The sequence below is a fragment of the Chinchilla lanigera genome, unplaced genomic scaffold (assembly GCF_000276665.1).
Source record: "Chinchilla lanigera isolate Chin_1 unplaced genomic scaffold, ChiLan1.0 scaffold00122, whole genome shotgun sequence".
NCBI classification, from domain to species: Eukaryota; Metazoa; Chordata; class Mammalia; order Rodentia; family Chinchillidae; genus Chinchilla; species Chinchilla lanigera.
The window spans coordinates 1,465,175-1,474,857 of NW_004955523.1; the positions used below are offsets into that span (position 1 = coordinate 1,465,175).

Consider the following 9,683-nt stretch of genomic DNA (forward strand, 5'->3'; position numbering starts at 1 on the left):
GGAGGGTTACCTAGGCCTAGGCGCCCCCTTATCTTGGGGAGACATTCCTGGGCAGTGTTGATCTGGAGAATTAGCTCTTACACTGTGCCGGGAGGCTTCCCAAGGCACCATGTAGGCTTTTACCAAAACTATTTTATCTAAAATAATATGCTAAGATTCATTGTCCCCTACATCCTCTCGCTAGAATGAGAGTTTCACGAGACTAGAGACCCTGATTGTCTTCCTCTTGGAGGTACCCTCCCTATAAGTGTTTCTGTACATTCTGTATGAATGAAGTTTCTTATCGTTTTGCAGTGCTGGAGCTCAAACCTAGCCCGTGAGTACGCGAGGCAAGTGCTCCACCACTGAGCTGTCGCCCTGGCCCCTGAGTGAAGTACTTAGAAGCTGACTGGGTCAAACGTTCTGTCCTGGTACGCTTTTAGCCAGGCCACGTTGTCTCTCCTGTCAATCACCCATCCCTAATGATGGAGTGGAAATTAGTTAGAATGTGAGGGAATCAGGGATATGATGGAGAAACAAGAGAAGGAAATAGGTAGCAAGTAGATAAATCCCAGTTAGACAGGAACACGGAACTGACTTTTGCTCTTCAGTTTGCTTTCCTGCCTTCAACCAAACTCCCCCATATAGCACACTGAAATTTCTGTACAGTGAGGAACATCGTTTATGAGTTTTTGGTTTTGTTTCTGTTTTTGTTTTTGTTTTTTGAGACAAGGTCTCAGTACATAGTTCAGGCTGGCCTTGAGCTCGTTACGTGGTCCAGGCCAGCACTGAACTCGTAGCAGTTCGCCTGCCTCAGCCTTCCAAGTGCTGGGATTACAGGCATATGTCACCATGCCCGGCTAGCAGGTGCATTCTGAAGACCTTTGGAATGAGTTTAACCCATGACTTATTTCTATTCCATTTCAGGTATTCCCTCCCAAATCCTCCTCAGACAGTGAGGCAGAAGATGAACTGTCTGGGGATGGGCTGGCGTTGCCCAGGGCTGGCAAACTGCATGAGTTCCTCAGCCCAGAAGAGGACACAGACTCTACTTCTGACTCGACTGGGAGCTTTTACGAGACCCTGCAGGTTCTGAAGCAGGAAGGCAGCTGGGGTCTGCTGGAGTCCCTCTTTGCCTCTGACCCAGACAGTGGTGAGAGCTTCTCTGAAGATGAGGACCTGGAGAGTTTCTTCCAGGACAAGGGCCGGGGGAGGCCGCAGGTCAGATGCCCTCCATCTCTGAGGTAAGGCGCTGTGTTAACAGCTGCCCCAGGAGAGTCACGCCGTGTCTCTGGGCCTCACTTCCTTCCTGTGAAAAGCAGTGACCCCTTCCGCTACTTCTCAAGGTTCCAGGTCAGATGCACTTTTGGGGCCAAGCAAGGGTTGCGGTTCCCACCCAGGAGCCTAAATCACGCTGGGTAGCTCTTAGTTCAGGGACGCATTGGAATTAACTGGACACCTTTCTCCCCACATTTTCCCCCAGGAATGACAAGGCACCTTCACCTCGGTCAGGTCTGTCACATGCACGTGTGCTTTATTTCATTTACTATTTGCTTTCTCCTCCCAGTAGCCTTTGCAGTGGATATTGTTTTGCCATTTTACGTATGAAGAAATGCAAAACTTGAATGTCTGAAGCAAGGTTGTAACTTAGGTCTGCCTGAGCCCCCGTGGTGCCCCATTGTCCTTTCTCCTATGCAGAGACAGAGGGCAGACTGGCGATTTATGAGAAGAGCCCCCCAGGGCAGCTAGGGTTGCCGTGGGAGCAGGGAGGCCTGTGGGGCTGTGGGACCCCGAGAGGCTGCCGTGAGCCGCACGCAGCACAGCCGGGGGAGGAGGATGAGGGGGCAGCCAGGCCTCCTGACGGCCCTGGCCTCCACACAGATCCGCTTTCTCCCCCAGGTGTGGCTCCACAAGGCGCTGCAGTTCCCTGAGCAGCCTTCCCTGCGACATCCCCAGGGCCCGGGCACAGCCGCCCTCAGGCTCCGGGCCTCCTTCCCGGCACAGAAGCATCCGCTCCTGGGCGTCCTCCATCACTGTCCCGCGTCCATTCCACATGACGCTGCGTGAGGCCCAGAAGAAAGCCCAGTGGCTGGCGTCGCCGGCCTCCTTTGAGCAGGAGAGGCAGCAGGCCCAGAGGCAGGGCCAGGAGGAGGCCGAGTGCCACCGGCAGTTCCGGGCACAGCCTGTGCCCGCGCACGTCTACCTGCCCCTCTACCAGGAGGTCACGGCGCGCAGGGAGGCCCAGAGGCGGGAAGGGATCAGGAAGAGGAAGGAACTGCTCCTGTCCTCCCTGAAGCCCTTCAGCTTCCTGGAGAAGGAAGAGCAGCGAAAGGAAGCTGCGCGGCAGAGAGACCTGGCTGCCACAGAGAAGGCCGAGGCCCCCCGAAGGAAAGCCCCCCGAAGGATCCCAAAGTCCGTTCTGGAGCCAGCGCTGGGGGACAGACTGGAGGGTAAAGCCATCCGTGCCGCACTGCCGCCTCCTTGGGCGCGCCGAGAGGCCTTAGGGAGTTAGTTAGCCTGGCCCCGAGACGAGCTTTCGAGGGGCCCCGCCGGAGGCCGCGTGCTCGGCGCAGCCCTGCGGGACTTGGGGAGCTGTGAGCCTCTTACCGGGGCCCCGCGGCGCGTCCTGTGAGCTCTCCCGGGTCTCGGGTGAGGGCTCTGTGCCAGCACACGCAGCCGCGGCCGCGAGGCGGAGGGCCACCCGGGCTAGTGCCGCCCCGGCAGCCGCCCGAGGAAAGCTCCGGGCGCCTCGCTCAGCTGGGTGCGGGAGTTACAAGTCGCTGGGGTTCCTTAGGGACGATCATGTGCCTGTTTCAAACAGCATTGCTGTCTGGGGGACGGGGCTGGAGCTCGGGGCAGAGCTCGCCTCGCTCGCGTGAGGCTCTGGGTTGCACCCGCAGAACCTCAGAACAGACAAAAAGTACAGCTCGGGCTTTATTCATTCTTCGGTCTTAGTACGCAGCTCAGCAGGCGCTGCCCTGCCCTAAGGAGATGCGGGGTTTGTGGCCAGCAAGCGGGGGGGCTGGTAACAGACAAGTAATCAGTGACGGAGGCGTCCTGTGCGGGGCTAACGGGACGTGGGTCCGCGAGCACCGCAGAGGCGCTCTCAGCGTGCGGGGCAGCACCCCGAGACAGCGAGCGGGAGGAGCGCGCGGGGAGGGGGCGCCGAGGCTAACTGCGGAGACGGAGGGGCAGGCAGAGAGAGGTGGGGCCGGGCGTGGGAAGCCGCGCGGGCGGAGGACGGGGCCTCGTGGGCCGCCTGGGAGTTCGGACTTGTCCGGAGGCCCCGGAGAGCCGCTGACGGGCTTCAGCACGCTGGCTCGGGACGGACCCCACGCAGTCACACGGCTGCACGGGTAGCGAGAGCGTGGCGAGGCAGCGCGGATGCTGGCCGGTACCCTCTGTCCCCCAAGTAAGACCTCGCCGGAAGGGAGTCCGCCTGGAAAACTGCAGATCAGAGCTGCCGGCCCCAGCCAACCTCCGCTTGCCCCCTGCCTCGCAGACTGGCCGCCGAGCGGGGTCTTGTTTCGGGGGAACACGATAAGCAGGCATTTCAGAAATGCACAGCGGGGCAGTGGTGAAGCGCAGGGACCCTGAAAAGTGGGCCGGGGAGGGCTTCGAGAGGAGGAAATGGAGAACCTGTGACTGCGGAGAGGAGAGGAGGAGCGTTAGGAGTGGTTCGGGCGAGGGGACGGTTGGCGGAGGGGGCTCTGCTCAGAGACCAGGGAGCCCGGGAGGGGCAGGCGGCTGGCCGGCTCCTCTCTGCCGGGAGCCGTGCCGGGAGCCGCGGGCGCCGCCCGCTGGCCGCAGCAGCCGTGTCCGGTCGCGGTGCGTTCCTGAGCGCTCCAGGAAAGAAAGGCGGCAGACGGCTTTGTGGTGCTCGCCCTTGTCACTCCCGTCACCGCTAGCCGCAGCTCCCCCGTGCAGCCAGCAGGCGCACGAGGCCCCCGGAAGCTGCCGGCCGGCTGCAGCACACTCCTGCCGGGGCTCCGGGCCTTCTGCCGGGGAGTGTGGGCCCTCACCCGCCGGCCCTCTGCCTCGTTCTCCACAGAAGCTGAGCTCTTCAGGAGAATCCGCATCCAGACGCGGGCCCTGGACACGCTCCACAAGGCCTGCGCGCCCCTCGCCGCCTCCAGCGGCCGGCCGGACCCCCGGGCCCGCGCGGCCGCCCGCACGCGGGAGAAGCAGCTTGGCTTCCTGCACACCGACTTCGGGTTCCAGCCTCGGGTGAACCCTGTCGTCCCTGACCACGAGGCCCTCTTCAGGGCTTTCCAGAGGAGGGCGGCGAAGAGAAGGGAGACCCGAGAGGCCACGCGCAGCAAGCCTTTCTTGCTGAGGACCCCCGGCCGGTGCCGCCCTCCGGGGCCCTGTGACGCCGCCGCCGGAGGGAGGAGGGTGAGAGCCGGGCACTGCCTGAGGCCCAGGGTGGGCCCGGGGGTCCCGGAAGCACTTTTCACGCCGTCTTCGTCTGCCCCAGACAACAGCAAACTGCCATCTCAGTGATAAGCACGTCCGCGCAGGAGGGCTCCCTTTCGTCCCTCTCTCTGGAGGGGTTTTACAGAGATAAGTCTAAGCGGGTTTGGGAGGCTGAGGACTGGAATCAATTGCTCGTATCCTTATATCGGTTCTGAGGAATTCCCATCGGATTGAAAACTTCAGGACACGTCCAAGTCTTGGCCTGGTAACTGGCCTTGCAGTCTCACTGTCCTTGCCTTATTCCCAGGAAGAAGAAGATTCTTGTTTTCAGTCCTTCACTGAAATTGGATCCTCACTGGGACGGAAACCAGCACCACAGACTGTCGCACCAACGCCAGACTTCCTTCCTTGCAGGGCTCCCCCCAGCCAGCAGCCACAGCCCGGCCCAGGAGTGCTTCGCTGAGTGGCCTTGCCTCGCTCTCTGTCAACACCCTCCCTGTGCACATCACGGACGCCGCCAGGAAGAGGGAGTCTGCAGTCAGGTGAGTGGCCGGCCCCACGGCCCCAGACGCTGGGCCCCACCCGGCTGCCCGGCCTGCTCCACTGTCAGAGACTGCTCAGGAGGGAGAAGGGCTTCTGTGACCGGGCAGGGATGCGCGTGGCTCTGCCCGTCTGGTGTGGACAGCGCCCGGCCCTCACTCAGCAAACGCGGGACTCACTGCGAGTAGCAAGGTCGGCAGGACAGAAAGAGGGCTGCAGACGGACCAGTGTGTATCAAAGCAGGTAAGTGAGAGAGGAAGGCAGCCACCAGCGAAAAGCAGTCGGAGGAGCCTGAGGCAGAGGGCTGAGCCTGCCGCAAAGGAGACAGCTACTGCCGCCACTGCCGGTTTGTTTTCTCTTTTCCAGTGCTGAAGATTGAATCCAGGCCTTGGCGATGAGCTACAGCCCCAGTCCTCTTTTTTTTAAGACAAAGAGACAAGGACTCACTAAGTTACCCAGGCTGGACTTGCACTGTGATCATTTTTTTTTTTTTTAAGACAGAGTCTTGCTATGTAGTACAGGCTGCCTTGAACTCACTATGTAGCCCAGGCTGGCCGTGGACTTGTGGTGATCCTCCTGCCTCAGCCTCCCGAGTGCTGAGATCACAGGTGTGCACCATGCCAGATTTGAGGTGCTCTGAGTTTTAGGGAGGTGTCCAAGTTGGATAGAAGAAACAAGGAGCTTGTTTTGCTTCCTTTCTTGGCGGTGCTGAGGATCACGTACAGGGCCTTATATACGTTAGGCACGTGCTCTACCACGCAGCCTTTTTATTTTTAACCCTTCAGTCGAGCCAGCACCTCAGAAGGGGCTCCTCCTTGAGGCCTCTGAGCGACTGTGTGTGTGTGTGTGTGTGTGTGTGTGTGTGTCACTGCAGTGAGCAGCTGAGCCCTGCGGGACTAGCGGCTTAGTAGTTCTTAGAGCCTTTCCCTCCGGGTGCTCCCCTGGGGGCTCCCCGTGTGTTTAGAATCCTTGAGTTTCCTAGAGTTACTAACTCAGGGCCAAAGGCATCAGTACACGGAGGCCCCGTAATCCCAGCCTCACGAGGAGGCCAGCTCTCCTGTGGGAGACGGCCCGCCTGCTCGCCAGCAAGAGGGAGGGTGACATCTAGCAGACCGAACCTCCTTGCTGCTCCTCCCCTCCTGTCCACTTGAACAGACACATCTCAATACAACACATCTTGCTTGTTTTTCCTTTTGGTAAAACTCCACATAAAACCTTAAATAGAATAATTTAAAAAGTAAGGGCTTCAAGTTGATTCCAAATTGTCTGCATTGAAGGAGGCCCATTTCTAGTTTTTTGTTGTTTGCTTTTTGTTGGAAATGTGGATTTGTATGTCCAAAGAACCATGAACCCAAGTACCTTCTGGCCTACTGTTTGAGGTGCAGTGGGCAGAGGCTCGTGGGTCAGAAGTTCGGTTCTAATCCTGGCCTTTCAGTTGGCATGCTGGGTAGCTTTGCACAAGTGGCGTACACTCTCTGACCCTCAGTCTCTTCTTGTGGAGGAGGTTTTGCATCTGAGGTTTACAGGAAATGTAGTAGTATGTGGTTCATGGTACACAGCTCAGCAAATGATGGCTGTTGGTACTTACTGCTTTCAGATAGGTGCAAGCCTAGCAAATCTAATAAATACTTGGCTGTTTAAGGATATTGTAACTTATGCCTTCTCCACTTCAGTTAATGAATGAGGTAGGAGATCTCTGGGGCTTACAGAACTGGAACGGCTTCATCTGCGGGTGGATTTCATATCAAAATCTTGTTCTTTCTGAAAATGCCCACACTGGTAAATGCATTCATAGAAAACACCAACATACTTTCCGGAGAGATGATTAGGATTGCGCTTAAATATACCCAGGATGTGTACTCTTGTTTTTGCTCCCTCCCTTCAGAAGTTTGCTTGAAAAAAAGGAGCAAGCGGATGAGAGTATTCAGTGGTTGGAGATGCACAAAAAGAAATGTCAAGCGCTGTCTAGGTCTGTGGCCCTGCGTGCAAAAGCCATGGATCCCCATAAGAGCCTGGAGGAGGTGTTCAAAGCCAAGCTGAGAGAGAACCGGTAGGTGTCTGTCTTGGGATCCAGGAAGATTGAAAAATGGCAAGCTGGACTTCTTGGGGGTTAGCGCCTGTAATCACAGGAGTCAGGGATTTTGCCAGGAAGTTAGGAATTTACAAGGTACTTCCGAGTTACTCCGCCTCACGGGAATGGATGGTGTTCTGATTGGAGGAGATGAAATTCTTTCTAGAAATCTTGTTAATTCCAGGAACAATGACCGTAAAAGAGCAAAAGAATATAAGAAAGAACTGGAAGAAATGAAGAAGAGAATACAAGCAAGGCCCTATCTCTTTGAACAAGTTACCAAGGTAAAACCACACTGTCACTTAGCTGCTTTCTGCCTTGCATGAAAGGGCTCTTAGAGGTCACGAAATAATTTCAGTACGTGAGCACTGAACACTTACTGAAGACTCAGGCATTCTCAGCCGGACCCCTTTATTGCCGCCACGTTTCTCCAGATGCAGGCCTTGAAGGGCTCGGGTGCTCACATGCAGCTCACCAGGCTCCTCCCAGACGAGGCGGCTTTCAGGCAGAAGCATGTGGAGACCCCCCCCCCCGACCCCCAGGGAAGGCAGATCCCTGAGCTCTCCCCACGAGTGCCGGAGCTGCCTGCATGGCCCAAAGGGCCGCTGTCCCGAACACCCGGGCTGCATCAGGCTCTGTGGGTCCCTTTACTCTGCACTTTCAGCACTTGGGGTTCCCTAGTGACTGGTTCTGATTGCTGGGCATTAGCTCCACCCCCAGCTAGAGCTTAATCTAGGCATCTGCGGGTCAACTCCAGCCCCACTGCCCATCCCCAAGTCACACGCAGGCTGGGCTCTCTTGGATTTGCTTAGTGTCTCTCAAGCTATCCAGGTGTAGTACAAATGCCTGTAATCCAAGCGGCCTGGGAGGCAGAGACAGGAGAATGGCAGGTGTGAGGCGAGCCTGGGCAACTCAGAGACCCTACCTCAAAATAAAAACTAAAAAGCCTGGGCAGGTAGTTGAGCACCACCTGGACTCCACCCCCACCACCAAAACAAGCCTCCCACCCTGACCTTTCCCTTTCAGCTATTGCCTTGAAAGCAGCCAGTGTAGTCTTCAGATCTCAACAGGTCCTTGGCAACACTAGGAAAGATACAAAGTACTCTATTACAACTTTTGCTCTTCAATAAACATTTTATTAAGGTGTCCTGAGTGTAGCTGTTTGTTGATTTTTTAGTCTTTTTCATGATTGTTTGCTTTTAAATTTTATTTCTTTTTTACTTATTTGTATTTTGGTTTTTGAGACAGAGCACTGCGATGTAGTTCAGGCTGGTCTTGAATTTACAGCTGTCCTGCCTCAGTTCCTGAGTACTGGGATTACCGGTTTGTGCCACCTAGCTGCTTTTAAATTTTAAAATGTGGTTCTGAAGGTTGAATCTAGGGCCCTTTGTGTGTTAGGCAAGTGTTCTACCACTGACCTACTTTCCCAGTCTCCCCCTTTTTAAATAGGTTCTCACTAAGTTACCCAGGCCAGCCTCAAACTTGCCATCTTCCTGCCTCAGTCTCCTGAGTAGTTTCAACTGAGTGTACTCCTATGCCCAGCTAAATCTGGGGGAGATTTTTTTGTTTGTTTTTTGGGTTTTTTTTCCAATTGTGTCTATTGATGCTGCTGTTTGTCAGTTGGGGTCTCCCTGTGTTGTACAGCTTGTCTCAAACACATGGGTTCATGCAACCCTCCTGACTCAGCCTCCCAAATAGCTGGGATTATAGCCATGAGCCACTATGCTGGCCCATGGACTATATTTCTTTTTTCATGTGAGTCTCACTTGGTCTCCCACAAATCTAAGTCCTTGCTTTGCAAAGGCTGCCAAATTAACAGTTGGCATCTCCTGGTTGTGTTAGAAATACAGAATTGCAGGCCGCATCTGAGCCCTGCCTAGTACAAACCTGCATTTTTCTTAAAGGTAGCATGGTTTTATCTTTATCAGTGGTAGGAAAAGAAATGCCCTCTGCAAAACGAGTTTGGGCCTAGTAAAACTAGGAAAGAAGTATTCTGTACCGCATGAGTGGAGTCCTGTGCAAGGACCTGAGGCAGACCCAAACCCACATTTTTACAAGATCCTCAGGGAACCCATCTGCAAGCTAAAACTTGAAAACAAAAGCTCTGAGAAATTTGTCTGCAAACCTGGGCCCAGCGCTAAGAGTTAGGGGCAGAATTATACGGAAACGGATTAAGCAAGTAATTTAGAATCATCTGGTAATTCAGGAGACAGCTACAGCAGATTAAGTTCCATTCCACAGGACCGTGCCCGGAAAGAAGCGGAGCTACGGTATGGAGCCGCGCTGAGGCAGGCGGGGCTGGAGGAGGACTTCGTGCGGAAGAAGGGTCAGGGCGCCCAGGCTGTGCGGCGGAAGGAGGCTCAAGGCCAGGGTTCATCCAGGTACCCGGGCCGCTCTGCTGTCCTGCGCTCCGGCTTGTCTCCCAGACATTGCCACACTGGGAGAAAACTTCGCGAGAGCTGCTTACACTCTGTGATCACAACCCCGTACATAAATGGGACTAAGCCAGAGGTCTGCCACATTATTGGGATTTAGAATAGTACGCTGTGGATAAAATCTACAGTTGTATTAAGTTTAGACTCTTTCAATTTGAAACATCATTTTCTAATTCAGGTTCCAATGCCATGAGTAGAAGTATTTCTACTTTCTAAAAACAATGTATATAATTTTTTTTTTT

At 55.2% G+C, this 9,683-nt stretch overlaps 1 protein-coding gene across 1 annotated transcript in view; it reads left to right on the forward strand.

Moving 5' to 3' along the window:
- Fam161b (family with sequence similarity 161, member B) overlaps window positions 1–8,158 on the forward strand; it is a 14,513-nt gene extending 6,355 nt beyond the window's left edge. Inside the window, exons 2-8 of the mRNA XM_013507125.1 lie at window positions 907–1,223; window positions 1,879–2,429; window positions 4,031–4,374; window positions 4,810–4,937; window positions 6,821–6,985; window positions 7,191–7,290; window positions 7,441–8,158. Of these exons, the coding sequence (XP_013362579.1) occupies window positions 907–1,223; window positions 1,879–2,429; window positions 4,031–4,374; window positions 4,810–4,937; window positions 6,821–6,985; window positions 7,191–7,290; window positions 7,441–7,737 (1,902 nt within the window). The 3' untranslated portion in view covers window positions 7,738–8,158. The remainder of the gene's footprint in view (window positions 1–906; window positions 1,224–1,878; window positions 2,430–4,030; window positions 4,375–4,809; window positions 4,938–6,820; window positions 6,986–7,190; window positions 7,291–7,440) is intronic.
- The last annotated feature ends 1,525 nt before the right edge of the window (window positions 8,159–9,683 follow it).